The sequence below is a fragment of the Poecilia latipinna genome, unplaced genomic scaffold (assembly GCF_001443285.1).
Source record: "Poecilia latipinna isolate Pla-1442-1.1 unplaced genomic scaffold, P_latipinna-1.0 Scaffold74, whole genome shotgun sequence".
Taxonomy (NCBI): Eukaryota; Metazoa; Chordata; class Actinopteri; order Cyprinodontiformes; family Poeciliidae; genus Poecilia; species Poecilia latipinna.
In genome coordinates this window covers 48,522-68,294 of record NW_015112690.1, presented here as the reverse complement: position 1 = coordinate 68,294, position 19,773 = coordinate 48,522, and the positions used below count along the sequence as shown (strand labels likewise).

Below are 19,773 nucleotides of genomic sequence, written 5' to 3'. Positions count from 1 at the left end.
AAACTCCCACGATGGTCTGACTCACCGCAAACCTTTCCAGCCGGAGAAGTTTGCTGAGAGTTTTCAGACCCATTTGACTTAAAACTCCCACAGTGGCCTGATGGGCCACAGCAAACTTTCCCAGCCGGGGAAGTTTGCTGTGACTTTTGGCTCTTCGGGGAAGTTTGTGTCACGGTCGGGGAAGGGTTGAAAAGATAGGCGTCGAATTCGTCGTACTCAATGGACTCATCCTTGTAGCTACTAATATCGAAAGTTACGCCAGGAAGGATCTTATTAAAGATCTTCCTCACTCCTGTGGTGATCAAATATCCTGCACTAAAAGTCAAGGGGAAAAACACGGTAGCTACAACCTGTTCCATCCGTAAAATCGCTAAAAAACACAGAGATAAGAGTCAAAGAGAGGCTTGGATATAACCTCCTGTTTTGAGATCCAAGTATTCATAACCTCAGATGTTCTTTGATCTATGTCATAGATGAGGTCATAGCTACAATGAGTCACTGTAGTTCTGGGGGAATGTCTTGCTTCTGATCGTTGCTATGGAAACGGTCAAACCAGTTCTGCATGACTCAAACTATTAGCCCTTTGCAACTGCATCACTTAATCATTCGGGCGCCATGACGGACTTCAGAAGGGTATATTTCAGGAGGCTAGGGATTAAAACAGGGATTTTAATGGTTAAATATTAAGTTTAGATTGACAATGATATATTAAAACCATTAAGTTAAGTAGTATTTTTCATCATTCTATCAAGTTTAAAATTTTGAATCATACTTGACTTAAAAATATCTTAAACGTAAAATTAAATGCAATGTACAAACATTTGCTGTGACAAGAAATTTTGCCTGTTTGGAGAAGAACTACAAAGAAATAATTTTGGTTTCATAATTTTGCATGTTAGCATAAAAATAGATTAAAGTATGATCCCAAAGAAATGGAGTTGCCGCTCCATATTTGATGGGTTGTAAACGACCCACTCAAACACATTTGTTCTGTACAGTGCGGAAACATAAACAATAGAGGAGCTGGGCATAAAGTTTCCAGGCTCTGCCTTGCAAGCTTGACTAGCCGGTTATAAAGCCAAGTTTACTCTTAGAACATTTTGTAAATAAACACCGACATTCAAATACAACAGCTAGCATTTGGCTAATTAGCTCTAGCAAATTCACCAAGCGCCCGTTTAGAACAGATGACAAAAAAATAATCTCTCACCACGTTGTGCAACACCCAGGAACAGCAGTAAGATATGATTTTATGGGAGATTCAGCTTTTTAGTTTCAGCTAACGGCAGCCTCAGCACCACAGACATAATATAAGAGCACTGGCTGTTCCGGCGCAGGACTCACCGTAAACTTTCCCAGCCGGGGAAGTTTGCTGAGAGTTTTCAGACCCATTTGACTTAATGACACCCGCTGACGGACTCAAGGTTCTCTAGTCTGACTTTAAGGATGATAACAAGGATAACAAATCAGTGTCTCAAGATGACATTCTCTTTCTGAATACACTAGAGCAAGGCATTTATAAAAACTATGAAGGACATTATGAAATGCCACTTCCATTTAAGGAAAGACCTCTGTTACCAGACAATAAAAAAATGGCCACTGTATGACTGTAAAGCCTCAAAAACAAACTGTCAAAAGACCAAAGATACAAGGAACAATATGTAAAGTTTATGGACAAAGTCATAGAGAAGGGTGAGGCAGAGGAAGTTCACAATGAAGCAGAAGAAGGAGAAAAGTGGTATATTCCTCATCACAGAATATATCATCCTCAAAAACCAGACAAACTCAGAGTAGTCTTTGACGCCTCATCAAAAATACAAAGGAAACAGTCTCAATGATCATTTAATGTCAGGCCCAGATTTGCTGAACAATCTAATTGGTGTTCTAATGAGATCTATGGCATCAAGTTGCATTACTATGCGACATTGAAAAAATGTTCCATCAATTTCATGTGCACGAAGCAGATAGAGACTATTTAAGATTTTTATGGTGGAAAAACTTAGACACGGAACCCCAAGAGTTTCAAATGAAGGTACATCTCTTCGGAGCCACATCTTCACCAGGATGTGCAAATTATGGACTAAAACATTTTGCAAATGAAAACAAGACCCAGTTTCCCCTTGCATCTCAGTTCATAATGAAATATTTCTATGTGGATGATGGTGTAACAAGTACTACAAGCATCAAGGAAGCTATTAAGCTCATCCAGGAAACTCAGACACTTTGTGCTTCAGGTGGCCTCAGACTCCACAAGTTTGTAAGCAATGACAAAACAGTGTTAGAAAGCATTCCACCATCTGAACGGGCCTCTCCACAGCAAGCATGTGACCTAGCGTTTAATGACTCTAAACTTGAGAGAGTGCTAGGTATTCACTGGCACATTGACTCAGACACTTTATGGTTTCGCTTTCGCCCCAACAACCAACCTGATACAAGGCGTGGCATTCTATAGTTCTATAGTTGCATCGTTGTACGACCCGTTAGGATTCATCTCCCCTTTTGTGCTCACAGGTAAAAGAGTGCTTCAAGAGACATGCAAACAAGGTACAAGCTGGGACAATCCCCTTCCCAGTAAACTAAAGCCAATGTGGAATAAATGGAAGGATGACTTAAGGAACTTGGAGAAAATAACAATACCACCCTGTTATGTTCCTAAAGACTTTGGCCAAATAGTAAAAACAGAGCTGCATCACTTTTCTGATGCCAGTTCATATGGTTATGGTCAGTGTTCGTATTTAAGATATACAAACGAAGATGCTAAGGTGCATTGTGTTTTGGTAACAGGAAAGACCAGAGTTGCTCCTATTAAAGTAACAACAATACCCAGACTCGAATTGACAGCCGCTGTGATCTCCATTACTGCGAGCAACGTATTAAATGATGAGCTTGGATTGACACAGATTAATTAATATTTCTGGACAGACTCCAGTTTTAGGCTACATCAATTGTGAGGCACGCCGTTTTCATACCTTTGTTTCAAATCGAGTTCAAAGAATAAGGCTCAATAGCACACCCCAGCAGTGGAGATATGTCTCTTCTGAACAAAACCCAGCAGATATTGCCTCCCGAGGCTCAAGTGCAAGTGAGCTCATTTCATCTGACTGGTTCAAAGGGCCACAGATTCTGTGGGACAAAGAAATTCCTCCATCTGCAAAGATAGATGTAAACTTGCCACTTGGAGATCCAGAAGTTAAAAAGGCACAAGTACTAAGCACCTTCAAAACAGAAAAAAAGGGTTTGGCAGACAAGTTAAAGTTTTCTTCTTGGTACAAAGCCACCCAAGTCACTGCTAGACTGATTCGTTGCGCCCAAGGAGATAAAACAACGAGTCATAGCACAGTACAAGAGAGGCAAAACGATCAAAGTGTTATTCTAAAGGACGTACAAGTAAAAGAATACGCCAAGGAAATAAGGATGCTGAAACATGGAAAGGCTCTTCCTCATCATAAAAACAAACTGTTTCAAATGGACACTTTTCTCGATAGTGACGGACTCCTTAAGGTGGGAGGAAGGTTAAAGGATGCTTCTTTCTCTTCCTCACTGAAACATCCAATAATAGTTCCAAAAGGTCACCACGTCACTCAGCTTCTAATTGCTCATTTCCACGATAAAGTGCAACATCAAGGGAAAGGACTGACAATTAATGAGATCAGATCAAATGGAATTTGGATTCCAGGCATCAACAAAGCCGTAGCAAAGTTTATACACCAATGTGTAAAGTGTCGCAGACTCAGAAGAGGAATAGAACAACAGAAAATGTCTGATCTACCAACAACACGCTTAGAGCCATCGCCACCGTTTAAATTCTGTGGAATGGATTCTTTTGGTCCTTTTATAACCAAACAAGCTCGAAAGGTGCATAAACGTTATGGACTACTTCTTACTTGTCTATGTTGCAGAGCGATACATATAGAAATGCTAGACGACTTGACTACAATCGCGTTTATCAACGCGCTCTGTTGTTTTATAGCCATAAGAGGAACAGTCAGTGAGATAAGGTGTGATCAAGGAAGCAACTTCGTTGGAGCTAAAAATGAACTGCAGAAAGCTTTAAAACAACTGGACTCTAACCGCATTACCACATTTCTAGCCGAAAAGCAGTGTGACTTCAAAATGCACACAAATCAGAACTGTTCGAAGTATTCTACGCTCAACAGCTTCACTTTCTTCAGACAGGATGGACGATGCATCTTTAAGGACATTCTTTTATGAAGCAATGTTGATTGTGAACAGCAGACCTCTTACAGTGGATAACCTCAGTGACCCAAACAGTCCCGATCCATTGACTCCAAATCACCTGCTCACTATGAAGTCAAAGGTAGCCCAGCCTCCTCCAGGTAAATTCATCAAAGACATTTATGCACGGAAAAGGTGACGGCGGGTGCAATATTTAGCAGAGCAGTTTTGGTCAAGTTGGAAAAGGGAGTATCTATCCAACATTGCAACAAGGCAGAAATGGCACACTCCAAGAAGAAACTTGAAGGTCAGAGATGTTGTCATGGAGGAGACGGATGACTTACCTCGTAATGAATGGAGATTAGCACGTGTGATAAGCACAGTAACTGATAAGGACGGACTTGTAAGAAAAGCGAAGATTCGTTTTGGAGAACGGAAGATGGAGAAAGGACAATGTTCCAGCAAGGCTTCTATAGTGGAACGTCCAGTGCAGAAACTGGTTCTACTACCGAAAGTAAGACAGTATCTTACTTTCTTTTTATCCCCAAAAGCCCCACTATGTCTTACTTTCGGGGTATGTCTTATATTGGAAAAGAATTGTTGAATTTTTTGTTTTAGCCATAAAATTAACATTTATTAACAACCTGAACAGTATTGTATTCACCACAAAACGGCGCGGTGATGTATGGAGAGGGGGACGGCGCAGGCGTGGGCAGGAGGCGGCGCTCATTTGGATCAGACGGAGGCGGCAGACACGGTGACGTATGGAGGGGGGGCGGCGCGGAAGTGGGCGGGAGGCGGCACGCAGCTAGATGAGAGGTGTTTCCCCGAAAAGTAAGACATATGTCTTACTTTGGGGGTACGGCTTATATTAGCCGACCCCCCTGAAGCCCCCGATACGTCTTACAATTGGGGGTGTCTTACTATCGGGGATACACGGTATTAGAGACTGTTTAACTATAAGAAATCATTATCACTCCACTTGTTAAGTTAAGTTCTAATGATTTGAGAGTATTGTGTTTATTAAATGTGATGTTTATGTTTCAATATGAAATGGTGTTAATATTTGATTAACTGTCGAACAGTTGAAACAGTTGGAATACATTTTAGTTAATTTGTAATATAGAAATGTTAGTTAATTAAATACATGCATTGTAAATTTAATGTTATTACATAAAGTAAGGTTTATAGGTTAAGGTAAAAGGTTAAAACCACTAAAGGCGCTTTTGCACGGAATGGTACGGTTCCAGCCCTGTTGTGTTCGCATTACACTGTATTACCAAACTGGGCAGCTGCAAGGTGGAATCGTCAGGCTACTCAGTACATGAAAGAAACTGGGAACTTTCCAAGTTTAAGGCACTTTACTGAGTTCATGTCCACTGAAGCTGAGATTGTGTGTAATCCAATTACGTCATTTCAGGCTTTTCACTCAACAGACTTCACCAAAATAACCAGCAAAGTTAACCAGAAAGAAAAAAGGCCCATCTCCAGTGTTCTCCATATGCAAGTGGTAACAGAAACAGAAGGCACAAAACAAAGGTCAAATGTTAAACCAACATGCATGCTCTGTCAAGGACACAAACTTCACAGTTGCCCTCAGTTCAAAGACAAACCACTCGAGGAACGAAGGAAATACATAAGAGACAAAAGACTTTGTCATGGGTGTCTTGCGCCGTGTCTGGGTTTAAAGGACTGTTGTTACAGACATGTATGTGAAATATGCAAGAAAAAACACCCTACCTGCCTGCATGACTTTAACTATGACAACAACAAATCACAGACAAACCAATTTCAAATGAGCACGGAACAGACTGCAACAACCCTGTCTCTCAATGCAAGAACCAATGAACAATGTATAAGCACCTCTATGATCGTACCAGTATGGGTTTCTTCAGAGCAACAACCAAGTAAAGAAAGGCTTGTTTATGCACTCTTGGACACCCAAAGTGATACAGTGTTCATTGACTGTGATGTGTCTAACGCTCTCAAAACTAACGCAACCCCAATAAGGTTAAAACTTACTACAATGCTTGGTAAGGATGCAGTTGTGCCAAGCGAGCGTGTCTCAGGTCTCAAGGTGAGAGGATACAACTCTTCAGACATAATTTAACTCCCTCCTGCTTACACTAAAGACTGTATACTGGTTAACTGCTCTCACATTCCTTCCTGTGAAATGGCAAGGCAATGGGATCATCTCAAGGTAATAGTGAATGGGATCCCCCCACAGCTAGAATGTGAAGTTGGGCTGTTAATTAGCTACAACTGTTCCAAGGCATTAGCTCCAAGGCAGGTCATCTTAGGAGAAGGTGAACCCTATGCTGTCCGCACAGCATAGGGCTGGAATATTGTAGGCCCCACATCATCTCACAGTAACTCTTTTAGCTTATCTGCTGCGTGCCACAGAGTCACAATCAAAGAGCTTCCTTTAAAGAGAGACGGATTCTCTGCAGCATCGATGAATCTCGCATCGGATTTTGGACTCAATCTCAGCTGCTGAATCACCCTGAAGCTAGAAATCCTAGGCTGAAAAACATATACAGATATCTATATCTATATCTATATATATATATATATATATATATATATATATACATATATGCGTGTGTGTGCGTGTGTGTGTGTCTCTTTTTTTTCTCCAAAGTCTAATAAATATTTAAAATAGGATCTGCTGTTTTCACAGTTCAATGTCTGCAATGGGGATCCAGAAGCATTGAACACAAATAACAAATAAAAGAGGAAAATAATTAATTTCTACATATTCTATATTTATATTTTAGATTGAAATAAGTTCAATGTTCTTCAATATTAAAATTAAATGCGTCAATAATTTATCCAAGGTAAAACTGCAAACATTGTGAATTCCCTTCAGACTCTAAAAGGAGTTTTCTTCTCCAACTCATGGTTATTCCTGCTGCTTCTGCATCTGTTTTCACACCAGGATTTTCTGATTCAACTTTCCAATAACATGCCTCAATAAAAGACTCTGTGAACCAGCATCTTCTTTAGCAATGACCTAAATTTAAACTCTCTAATTCCTTTTCCACTTCTGTCTTCGTCTATGAACTTCTAACCTCTATAAGACAGTTTGCAACATAACGGAAACTGTCTTGGTTTTCTTAATGTAGCTGCATTACTGTGCCTGGGCTTATATTGCTGAACACTAAAGAGAGATGAAGAGATAAAGAAACATTAGCATGCATGACCATTGGCTGGAGATTTGCCTAATTGTGATTACAAATGATCCAACTCACCGGAGGTTAGGGGGCTTCGCTGATTTAATTAGTTACCAGACTAGGAAAGGACATTTGAACAGTAGAGACCGGTTCGATTTTATAGGCAATCCAAGAGAAATGACCTGCAACATGTATAAATACAGGATAAACAATGTGCAAATTAAATCAACCCAATACTTTCTTTACCTAATATCTTCATAAATATGTGAACTATACAATGCTTTAAATGTATAATTTTACTTGCAACTGGACATTTATGTAAACTGATGTGACACGATAAAGGCCAGCAATTACTGAGAGAATGATGAGTTTCTTGTTTTTTTGCAAAATGTACTTGCTGAAGCTATGAAGAAGGGACTCGATGCTTTAAATAGTTTTAAAATGACAAACTTTGTGTCTGAATTCAGCCTGTTTTTAGAGTAAATCTGAACTCACAAGACGTTTCACAAGACGGTCGCTGTCAGCCTGGTTGGAAAATGGAACAAAACCTGAAAACGTCTGGAAATATATATTTCTCACTAGATAAGACAAGTCACACCTGTTGAGAGTAGCACTGACGTTCATGAGCGATCCGATTCTTCTGAACGGCTCTTTAGACTGAACAACAGGAGTTGAGTCTCAGCCAGTGAGAACTGTTCTTTGTTTTTTATGACTCAGCTCGGTGTTAATGTTCTGCACACACACCAATAGATGTTACTATTTTATGTCATTTAAAATTGTATTTATTTTACTGCCAAATAAATACAATGCAGAAGAGCGGAGGATAATTCTTATATTTAATGATGCAGAAGAGGATGTTTGCTTCTGCCAAACTATTTTAAAGCTAAAATATGTATTTTAAAAAATGGATGTTTTGAATCTTCTTTTTCATTTTACTTTTATTTCTGTGTGTTTGACTTCATTAGAGCGCTTAAACCCGTCACTTTCAGAATCCATAAATAACTCAAAATGCCCCCGGGGAGACTTGTTCCTGGTTTTGTCATTTTCAGTCACAAATACTGCACCATCTTTCATCTTTACTGCACCACAGTTAGATTTTTTTAATCGCCTGTCCAGAGCGTCCACAAATCAAACCTGCCAAGCTCCATTAACATGGGAAAACGGGTCACAACAGGTGTTCATGGGAGCTGATTATGGTATGATTAAGCATGTTCTTTCCAAAGATGCTACATCTGTCAGCATGCAATCTAACCAGAGTGTCTTTAAATAACACAAACACTATCAAGTGCTCTGTACTTATACGATGTGCAACAGATTTGATTCTGTAGCTGAGGGGAGCATGTGTGCTGCTGATTCATGTACTCATTGCTTTTTATGGATCCCCTCTTTTATTGATATTGATTCTGACTCCTGTGTTACTCTCTATGAATTTGAACCCGCGCTGCCCTCTGACTATACGATCCCCTCAGGGTGTCCTGTTATCTAGAGGGAGAGAGAAAAAAGAGGCAGAGCAATAGGCAGGGCCTTTTTCCACTTAATTGTTTCTATCTAAATCATGCTGCCATGGTGAAGGACTTCTATTTGAAAGCATCTCTGAAGAAAAAGATGTAAACACTGCATGGGAAACAGAAAAGCATGTAGTAATCACCTTCAAAACTCAGATTCATTCCTCCTCATTTTGCTTATTTTTATAAATTCTAGTTTTCAGGACAATCATCAGGATAAATGTAGGGTCTCTAGAAAAAGTTGCTATTGTGAGATCATCAATCATTTGGGGGTATTTTTTATTCTTACTCACCAAGTTAATCAAGGAAACTGAAGTAGTAGAAGCACCGTTTTCTTTCTGCTAAAGGTTTTGCAGAGGTGCAGAAACCACCTCAACATTTACGAGGAGATTCTGAAGAATTTCAGCAAAGATTCTTGGTAAAATCTGGCACCAATAGTAAAGGTTCAGATTGAAAAGCAGCAACTTGAATATCCTGAAGATCACAGGACATTTAATCCATTGTGAAGGAAGCTAAACGGGAGTTAAGCATGTCTGCAGACGGTTAGAGGAAGAATAAAGCTGTTCTTAGGAAATATCAGCCAATTCCTAGACCAGCACAAAGATGCAGTCTAGATGTTTATGAGTAAGTCAGTGCAATATGTTTTTCATACACCTGGGTACCTACCAACCTCCGAGGCCATTACAGTGATGTTGTGCCAAGGTATGTCTTCTCTATCCAGAGGCTGTGTTGTACGTATGACTCCGCTGCTTTCATCAATTCGGAAGTATCTCACTCCGTCCTCTTTGCTGTCCAAGTAATATCTGTCAAAAAGATAAATGCATTTTCAGGTACTGAATTAAAAAGCATTTAGGTGTACATACGCATCAGGCAGTCATTGTCCCAAAGATTAAAAAAAAGAGGCGTACACAGATTCATTTGAGCGTAAACATATGTGCCAAAGTGCAAAATGCATACACATACATATATATAAATATATATAAATGCTGTGCTTTCTTTGAGTCATTACCTCTGGGAAGCGCTCCTTAGAGCTGCTGATGATATTAAATAATACACAGTGACTAATAATGCTCATTAAAACCAAACAAATCTCTATGTCTGCTTTGTCTCAGAAGTATCTGGTTGCGGTTTTCTGCTCTCAGTCTCAGGTTGAAAGGTTTGACAGAGAGGCTGGTCCAGACGAAGCAACGATCTGACAGCATGACTGCTGAGTAAAATTACCACAAGTTCATAGTATGAAAGTATTTACACAAACTAAAAATCTAATAAAGTTGTGTTTAATTAAAACCACAATGTCTATGATTATTGCTGTGATTGCTCTCTTCTGGCTTTCATAAACATTCAATTAAATTCCTAATGCTTCAACAATAATCTGCTAATATAGTAACAAAATCTCATATATTATTACACATATAGTGTAATTAAAAATCTGCATCACACACTTTTCTATAATTTGGAGTTTTATGGATATTTAGCAAAGCGTAGTAATGTTAAGATACTTCGTTAAGTCTTTGGTTTGATGGAAAAAACAAAAAACAAAAACAAAAAACATTCAAACACATGAATACCACACACACCAAATGCTTTTTGAAGTCACAAATTCAGACCATTAAAACGGCTGTGGAAAAATAAAGTCCAACTTTCTGAAAACACCAAATATATCTGATGATGTTATCCAAAAACTCACAGAAGAAAAATTAAATATATCTCATTTAATTTCCCATTATTCTCTCATGAACATGAGCATATGAGAGATCAACTTTTTTCTCTTCTTTTTTCAGTGGTTATGTTTTTTCATCTCATAAGAATCTAATTAATTTATAAGTAAGTATCAAAAATAACCTTATTATCAAGGAGGACCTACAATCATTTGATTAAAATATGGTATTTTCAGCTTCTCTGATGTTGGTCAGATGAGTGGGAAAGTTTTCCTGCTTCCAAAGGCTGTTTGGGGAAAATGTGAAACTCTCTGTAGAGAAAGAAGAACTGGACCCTGAAACATTACGATATCCAAAAACAGATCAACTAACCCACCAAAGAGAGGCTGAGGATTAAGAAAAGGAAAGTCCAAGGCCAAACAAAAACTCCCTCAGATGCTGTGAGGTGACTTCAGCCTGGCTCTACAGCAAAGTAAATGACAAAGCATCTCACTGCTTTATATTTTCACACACGGTCTCACGTCTCCCTCATGTACCTCAGGGAGAACTCCTCATTAACTTTATGGCGTTGTGCCGGACAAGTCCTGAAACACTTTTGCACAAAGCTACTTGACATGCTATTGGCTGCTGTTTGCAAAGCAGCCAATCCAGGAACGCCATTTATTTTCCTTGGTGCTGATTGGCTGTGCCCCCATAGAGATAAGAAAGACAGTAGTTAGCTTCTAATGGGGTTTCCTCTGTGTGTATTTATGCATGTTTGGGTGTATTTGGGGTTTGAACTGCTAAAATTGACATATTTTAATAGCTAAATGCATTTTTAGTGGGGGGTTTGATGTATCCATGGATTTCAGATATAAAGGTGTTTTAATGCACCAAATGTTTCATTCATTGCTTGATTTACATTAAAATGTAACATTTCTCCTTAATTTAGACTTTGGCAATAAAAGTCCAAACAGCTATTTTATGTTATAGTTTCTAATTTTTAATATATACAATAAAAGTATGCAGCCTATATTGAAACAGTAAGAAGCTAAAGTTTTAAAAGTGAAATCAGAATTGGTTACAATCAGTGTTGACTAGTAAAAGCTTTAACAAACATGTGAAATGCATGTTGAGCTGGGCAGCTCTGCTGCCTGACAATAGTCTCACTCAACAGAACTGCAGGACAAATATCTGTGGTCTCAGGCAATTATACTGTCCTGTTGTCACGCCGCGTTCAGCACCAGCCTCCGTCCGGTTTTAAAAGGCCACAACAACCACAGGGCATTTCACAGGCGCAGTAAAAGTCAGGTGAAGTGAATGAGCTCAACAGTGCAACCAGACGCACAAATGATTTGATTCTAACTCAGGGAAATGGGTTTCGCTTTAAGACTGCAGGAAAACTGAACGCGTGGAATATAAAAATGTTGTTAAAGCACCAAGTGTTGGTTTGTAAGAGGCATGTGTAAATCTGGAGGAGTGTTTGTTGCTCCATGTTAAGGAACAAACAGACGTTATTAACATGTGAGGACATTTTCAGTAGCCATATTTATACAGACAAATATTATCTTCTGGAGCAAGACGCAAGAAAAGTTTGAGTTTTAATAACTGCTTCAGTTCAACTCTGACCTCTAACACAGAACCCTGCAGAAACATTCACCCCCCTTCAACATTTCTCACCTAAAATCTTAATTATTTTATATAGATTTTATGTAATATATGAAAACAAAAGAGTGTGCAGCTGATCTGTGCAAAAGATTCATAAATTGTACAGCTCCAGTTAACTCCACAGCTGTGAAATTCTGGACAAGAGTTTGTTTTTCTTTGTAAAATCTCTTTGTTTTTTATTATTATACTGTGAAACTGTGTAACAGTCCAATGGGTTTCACCAATACTAATATAAAATATTAATTTCTCACTGAAGTCATACTTACTTTGTTTTGTCTGTGTTTGTTTTCAGGATTTTAAACAGGCCTAAAATAGTAACGGAAATGAAATGCAGCCTCCTTCCTTAGAGACAACGCAAAACTCGGCAGTGACTGATTTTACAAACGAGGCAGCGTCTGATAAAAATCACCAAACCAGCAGCTGAATTTGCGTATAAAATGATTTTCAGAAAGTTGGTTCATATGCGCACTTCATAACCCACCTATCAGGACTCGGCTGCTCTGCAGAGCAAACTGAGATAAAGGAGGAAAAGCCAGTCAGTCCCTGCATTTTATGGACTTTGTTTTTTTACCCCCTCATTCTCAGAGAGGGCTTTTATAGCTTGTCCTGCACATTAATGGATTTCAAGTCAGATGCTGAAAACAGACAGACAAAGTAGCTAAATTGTAAACAATGAGACGCTGTGATTCTGCAAGTCATCGCGTTTCTTCGAGGCACAGAGAGAAAACAAAAGGAGGTCTGCAGTCTGAGTGGGAAGAGATATACACACAGCAAAGGTTTATCTGACAGCGAGCAGAACCGTTTGAATTTATTTCTCCTCTGAAAGAAAATATCTTTATAAAACAGAAAAGGGGAGATAAAGCATAAAAAAATATGTGTATGGACTTAAACCTTCCACATTCATGCATTCCATCCTCACATGCTCAGGTTAGGAGATTCAGGAGAAGACAGAAACAAAGTAAATGTCCTAAAGGCCTAATACTAATCCAGCTTTTGACCCACAAACACATGGCGCCGTTAGTCCTGCAGGGTTTTTTATCTCTTCAATATAAAGAGGTCAAAGGTTAGGGTGGCAAAACAACAACAGAAAAGATAAAACAACATTATATCTTTATTCAGAGCTGGGCCGAGTGTTTCACATGTCCTCCCAAAGTCGACTCTTGCAAAAGAAATCTATATATTTTCTGTTTACTGCTTTTTCTTTTTTCACTTGCAAGTTTTCTCCCTCGCCACAGCTTGTGCTGCTGCCGCCCACTCCATAAAGCAGACAGAAATGGCAGCTAATTTTACTACAACAGAGATAAAAAGTGAAACAGAAACAACAGTAGATATCAAATCTGTGAGAGTCAACCAAGCAGAAATGTTCTGTGGTGAAAACTGCAAACCAAAACCAGCTTTGTGTAATCATCATTTTGGGACGCAAATCTGTTATTGACACCAGAAAACATTAACTTGTCGGCAAAAAACAGCTGGGTGGGTTTTTTAAGCGCTTGGGCTGTTTTTATAAGTAGCAGAAAACCCAAATGGAAGAACAAAAAGTACAAATGTGAATTTTGTGTAATAACTAAGCCACATTGCCATAGATTTTGGGGTATTTTAAAACAGTATTTGGCTTTACTGCAATTCAGAGACACAATATAAAATGTGTATAGACCAAATCTAAGGTTTTGAACAAAAAGGTTCATTTAAACGCCTCGGCAACGACCAGATATAAACGTTTGCTCATTTCATGCTGTGCTATGCAGAAACTCTGTCGGCACTGATGAAGATTCCCATTATGGTAAATGCTTTAAGTGGGCGAAGAATGGAAGTGGTACTTATTTTCTGAATATTTCAGTCAATATTTAGTTGAACTGTGTTTATACAGTCGTGTATCATTACAGTTAAATCTCAGACAACATGACGAGTTTACTTACTTGTTGAATCAGAAAAGGCTAAAATAACTGCGAATATGCAAAAATCTAAAAATAGGTGAATTTTTCACAAACAATATAGTTATGGTCAACAGAAAAATACTGAAGTGAAAGAGGCAGGTCCACTGTACAGCTAACCGAAAGCACTACTTAATATGCCAAAAAGTCCAAATATAATGTTGCCTTTGTTTACAAATACTGGTAAAATTGTTCATAACATAAACAGCTTAATGCTCATAAGAGGAATGACTGAAAATAATATTCTGAATATTATTTATTATCTATTTTTTAAAAAGAGAAATAAATTAGATTCAGTAGTGCTGGCAGGTCAAACGTCGCAGAGCAGGACGTTGAAAACTGGCCACAAACGCCTGGTTAGTACTCCAATTAATTTTAAAAGTTTATAGAAATTCACTTCTAACTTCTAAGATCACATGTTTGATGGAAGTCTGAGGCGTGTATGTGCTGTGAATGGAGTCACATTAATTAACCAACACGATGAAAATGTTCGAAAAGGCAGGCAGACGTCGAGTCATTTATGCAATTTTGTCCTCGGCTTCCATTATTGATGTCCTGAATCTCAAATGTTGTGACAGATTTGTTCTGCTCAAAATAACAGGCGGCAAAGGATCTTTCATGTAATTACTTTTCTAATTTAAAAATTTAAAAAAGCTTTTGCAAATGATTCACGTTTAGCTAATTTTAAACAGTAATTAACGTATTAGAGGGTCAATATCAGCCTGACGTTTTATTCAACAAAACCTCCAACAGCAAAGCCAAAAGTTTTCATGTATCTCTTTACCTGGTGATGTTTGTTTAACCCTTTCTGCTCTCTCTTTAGCTTAAACATCTGAATAACTGGTTGTACAATGTAACATGGTCACATATCCTTTCCTGATTAAACAGTTTTGCAGAAACTCCAGGATCTCCAGCACCCAGCAGCTGACCCGAGTGTCCCGACTCAGTGAGGAGCAGAGAAGCTGAAGGCAAACAGCAGGGTTGCTACAAAATAATCTGAAACCAAGCCTGGTAAACTGCACCCATTCTGGTGGGAGACACAATGTTTTTGTCAGTTTGCTTACTTTAATATGAAGTTCCTGAGAGTAGTTTCCTTTTATCGGTACGTCTTTGACATTCCTCAGTGACATTCTTACGGAACATTTCTGTTATATTTACTGCTGCTCCAAATCCAAAGGGAGGCAACCCAAAGCAAAAGCCAGAAGAGGTCAGGTAACTGGTCCCGCAAGGAGCGACCTCAGGGCCGACTGAACCTCTGCTGAGGCCAAAGTCACTCTCAAGTTGGCAGAACAACAAAGCAGATATTTAAGTGGTTCCAAATCAATAACCAGCTTCGTTTGACCCACAGTATTCCTGATCTTTCTCTGAGGTTCCGGTTGAGTTCGATGAACGCCCAGGCAGGCGCTTCCTGAAACTTTCCTTTCTTTATTTTCTCCACTCATGAACCCTGAAATTACAGTTCGATATTATAACTCAGAATTAGTCTGGACTTCTTTAAACTTCAGAGAAGACCAAGAAAAGTTTTGAGAAACCTGTAGTCACCTTAGATAATATTCTGAATATTATCAGGAGGTAGTTTTTTATTCCTAAAACTACCTTCGCTTAGTTTTATTACCTCATTTGTTTAAATTTTTATTAATTAATTCACAAGGAAATACACTTTAGGCCAACAGATGAGTAGTCTTTGATTGTGTACTTAATTTGACAGAATGAGTAATCTTAACATCCACAAACTCAATTTATAAATTATATAACTCATATTACATAAATATGATTTATTATACTAATTATTTAAGTTCCATTTTAAACAATACATAAATAAAAACTACCACTAAAATAGGTACAATTGTATTTTTTTCTCCTGTGTATGTAGAAAAAAAAAGAATGATGGTATTAAAATGACACTTTCATCCCAACATGTCTACTGTATATGCAAAATAAATCAAAACACTAGTAGCAATAAGCACATTTTGTTACTGAAGAAACATGAAATTGTGACATTTTTTAATACTGAGCGTCTTAAACTAGACTATGCCGATCTTGTGATCCCTGCCTTTTCCCTTTATGCCTCTATGATGTTTTCCTTTTATTTGTCCCAAGCTGCCTGTCAGTTACAGAAGGAATGATCTGTCAAAAAAACCCTCAGACATGTTTGAACTCAGCGTGATAAAATGCTCCTTGTTTAATGGAAGTGGGAGTTAACCGCCTGGTACAGAGGCTTCCACCTGTTGCTTCACATAGTTGTGATTTCTTGGTGTTACGGCAGCTCAAAAAGCAGAAGGATAAATGCCTGACTTGGCTGACGGTGCCACTAGCTGTCATGCTACCTGTCACACACTTTCACTGCCCTCAGCGTTTCAGAAACATCCACTACCACAGCGTGAGCGACACAGACCGCCATACAGAGCTCCAGGAAGTTCTGGGTCCCGCCGGACTCCTGTGGCTGCCAGGCTGTTTATGTTCACAACATTTTGTCACAAGGTACAAGCTTTACACCTGTGTTTGTTAATGTGTGTTATTTAGAAAGATCTTCCATTATGGAGGGGCATGTTGTGCATGCTGGGTCCAACCGGTGCCACGTATGCAGAGGTTACTATGGGGTCAAGTCCTGACCTGAAGACCTTAGCTGCATGTCTTCCATCCTCCTGGTTTCCTACATCTCCCTTCTGATTCCTGTTCATAAAGGTCACAAAAGTTGCATTAAAGTCAAGTTATTTCTTACTATTGAGCAAGAGAATCAAACTCAATGTGCCGAAATGAAGACAAATCTAGACATATGCTTTTTATGGAGCATATATAATATCATACTACTGGCTGGCATTTGATAAGCAGCCAATCCAAAAAGAGCTGCATTTTCCATGCTGCTGACTGACTGTTGTCTGTAGATTCTGCTAAGATAGTCTCCACTGTGAGCATTAATGCAAAATATTAGTGTTATTAACTATTCATTTTAATTATTGGTTTGCCTCCTGTAAACACTGGGTGTCCACTGCAGATGGCTTCCCACTGGTCCAGAAAGATTCTGCTTTCCAACTTCTGCTTGACCATTTTGGTGGACTCTACCCTGTACCAGCAGAGCATTCTCAGATCTGCAATAGCAGTTTTCAGGTGTCTGTTAGCAAACTAGCTATATTAGACTCTTAAAAATAATGTGAAGGTCAATTAGGATTAGACTGCAGGCAGAATTTGGCCCCCGAGCTTGACTTTGACACAAATGCTATGAAGCAACACCAGGATCTGGGAGGCGAACACTTCTGGAAGCAAAGTTTTTATGTTGCTATTTTCTGCTGCAGCAATCGAATAATAAAGAGAATCCCGTTATGGAATGACAGTGGGTATATTTTCTTGCAAATAACCCAATGATACATCAACCACCAACAGGTTATGTCTTTCTGTTCATAAATCTTAAATGCTTTTTATGGACCCTCTGGCCTCTGCAGCACCGCTAAACATACCAAATAATCTCCCATTACACGCTGCAGCAACAGAAGACTGTTTCTTATTGATATAAGACCAATGCATTACCTCTTAAGGAGTATCAGGTTCACAACTATTCCATCAATTTTGTCAAGAACATGAAGCAAATTCAAATCATTACAGGCGCTGTAGTTGCTGGAGTGTACTGCCAAGGAACAAGGCACCTGTTCAGCACGCTGCCTAAGGCTAGCATGAATTTTTATTTTTTCCTCCCCCCATTTCCCACCAGCATACAAGCATCTGTTTAGAGTGCATATAAATGTGCAGAGTAATTGTCTTGCCTCAGGTTACTTCTCAAGCTTGCAGGAAAAATAAGCAGATTCCTGGTGAAGCCAAAAAACTAACATGATTTACAGGGAACACTGCAGAACTCCCTGTGAACCCTCTGGATGATCCAGAAGTTAAATAAAAGGGAATATAACAGTAAAGAATTTATTTTATAACATTACAAGTTTTACTTCACTGAAAAACAATGACAAATTTAGAACCTGTCAAAAAGAAGATCCTGTGCGAAGCCAAGATGATGTCACCAGCTTGAATTTATCAAAACATACAAAGGGAAGCACAGTTTGGAGGAGAAAGTACAATTTTAATGTCAAAGTCACTGAAAACATGGCGTACAGGAGTAGACTATCAAAGGATGATGAAACTGTCAGGTACTGTGTCACACCTATGTTCTGTTTTTTAAAAATGATTTTCAGAAACTAGAAATGTTTTTCCAAGACAGACAATTCCTGTTTTGTTCCCGACTCATTTACTTCTCTGAAATTCATCATCTGGAGAACAACTGATGCAGAACACCTTGTAAGACTGAAGAGAATAAAACGTCTATTCACATTTTACATAAGCTACAAAAAAAAAGCTATAAGGCTTATTAATAAAGTGGAATATCAGGAACCAACTAATACACTTTTAAATTAGAGTAATATTTTAAAATCTAAAGTCACTGAATATGACAATAATCCTAATGCTATATAAGTTGATGTAAAAGGCTTCAAGGAATAATTTTGTATTCAGAAATTATTAAGATGTCAATTAAAATCTGGATGTTTCAGTGGAATAAACCGAATGATGATCTAAAATTAGTGAGCTTTAAAAGAGCCTTAAAATGTTGAATTATAAATGTTTATACTGTTATGATGTATACATACATATTGTGTACCCATGTTTGTATTTGAGAGTGTGTATTTATGTGTATATATATTCTGGGGAGCTGGGATTTTTTAAAAATCGTCCATTGCTGAAAACATCCTGCAAGTGTGAGCTTTGGTTATATAAAACTATTTTTGAGATAAAAATAATCTGTTTGGTTCACATATCCTCCAATCTGCAAATATTTAAAATCAAATCACCCAAATGCTGTTTATCTGCTGCAAGTCAGCAGAAAAAGTGCTGAGCCTCAAAATAACCAAACTGCTTTATTAATGCTGGGCTTTCTTTGCGTTTGCAGTGTGTAAGTCTAAAGGAACAAAATCAATTTTTCAGAAGTTTTTGCTCAGACTGTACGTTCAGATTTAATGTGACCGAGTCTCCTACCTCACAGGACTGTTTCTGCTGTCTGGATCCCGGGCCGTAACCGATCCCACTTCAGTTCCACTCGGTGAGTTCTCGTAAACATCCAGGATATAATAATCCATAGAGAAGACGGGGGCTTCGTCCACATCGCCCACTGTGATTTTAAGGGTAGCCGTGTCTTTGAAAGCACCCAGGTAGGAAAACCGTGGATCCACATGTGTATTCACTCCTTCGATGTGCAGCATGTAGGTCTTCTTCCTCTCATAGTTCAGGGGCTGCAGGGAAAATAAAATGACACTAAACCTTTGTTTGTGGCACAAAAGAAAGCTGCGAGAATTCTGTATAAAAATGAATGCAAGAGAACAAACAAACTGTCAACTCAATCAAATACCTTGAAACTAAGTGATTTGGTAAAGACAGAAAGAGACTATTGGCAATTAATTGACAAATGTTCTGCCTTAAGCTCAAGTGACAGAAATAAAGGAAGGAAATATGATTTCAAAGCGAACCTGCTTTAAAACAAATGTGCATTTTAGTGCATGGAGTAAAATTATGGATTTTTTGAATGATGAGTTGAAAATGTTCTACCATAAATCAATTCAAAACACTGAGGAAAAAATGCTTAAGTCTTAAACACTTTTGAGTTAAAATGAGAATGATCTACTGTTTGCAACTCATATTTTAATTTACA

At 38.4% G+C, this 19,773-nt stretch overlaps 1 protein-coding gene across 2 annotated transcripts in view; it reads right to left on the bottom strand.

Moving 5' to 3' along the window:
* The window catches only part of LOC106935933 (cadherin-18), a 96,319-nt gene that overhangs the window by 30,965 nt on the left and 45,581 nt on the right, over nucleotides 1-19,773 (bottom strand). For both annotated transcript variants that reach the window (XM_015016680.1, XM_015016672.1), the window contains exons 6-7: nucleotides 19,104-19,357; nucleotides 9,521-9,657 (exon numbers count right to left, since the gene is read on the bottom strand). In XM_015016680.1, coding sequence (XP_014872166.1) covers nucleotides 9,521-9,657; nucleotides 19,104-19,357 — 391 coding nt within the window. The remainder of the gene's footprint in view (nucleotides 1-9,520; nucleotides 9,658-19,103; nucleotides 19,358-19,773) is intronic.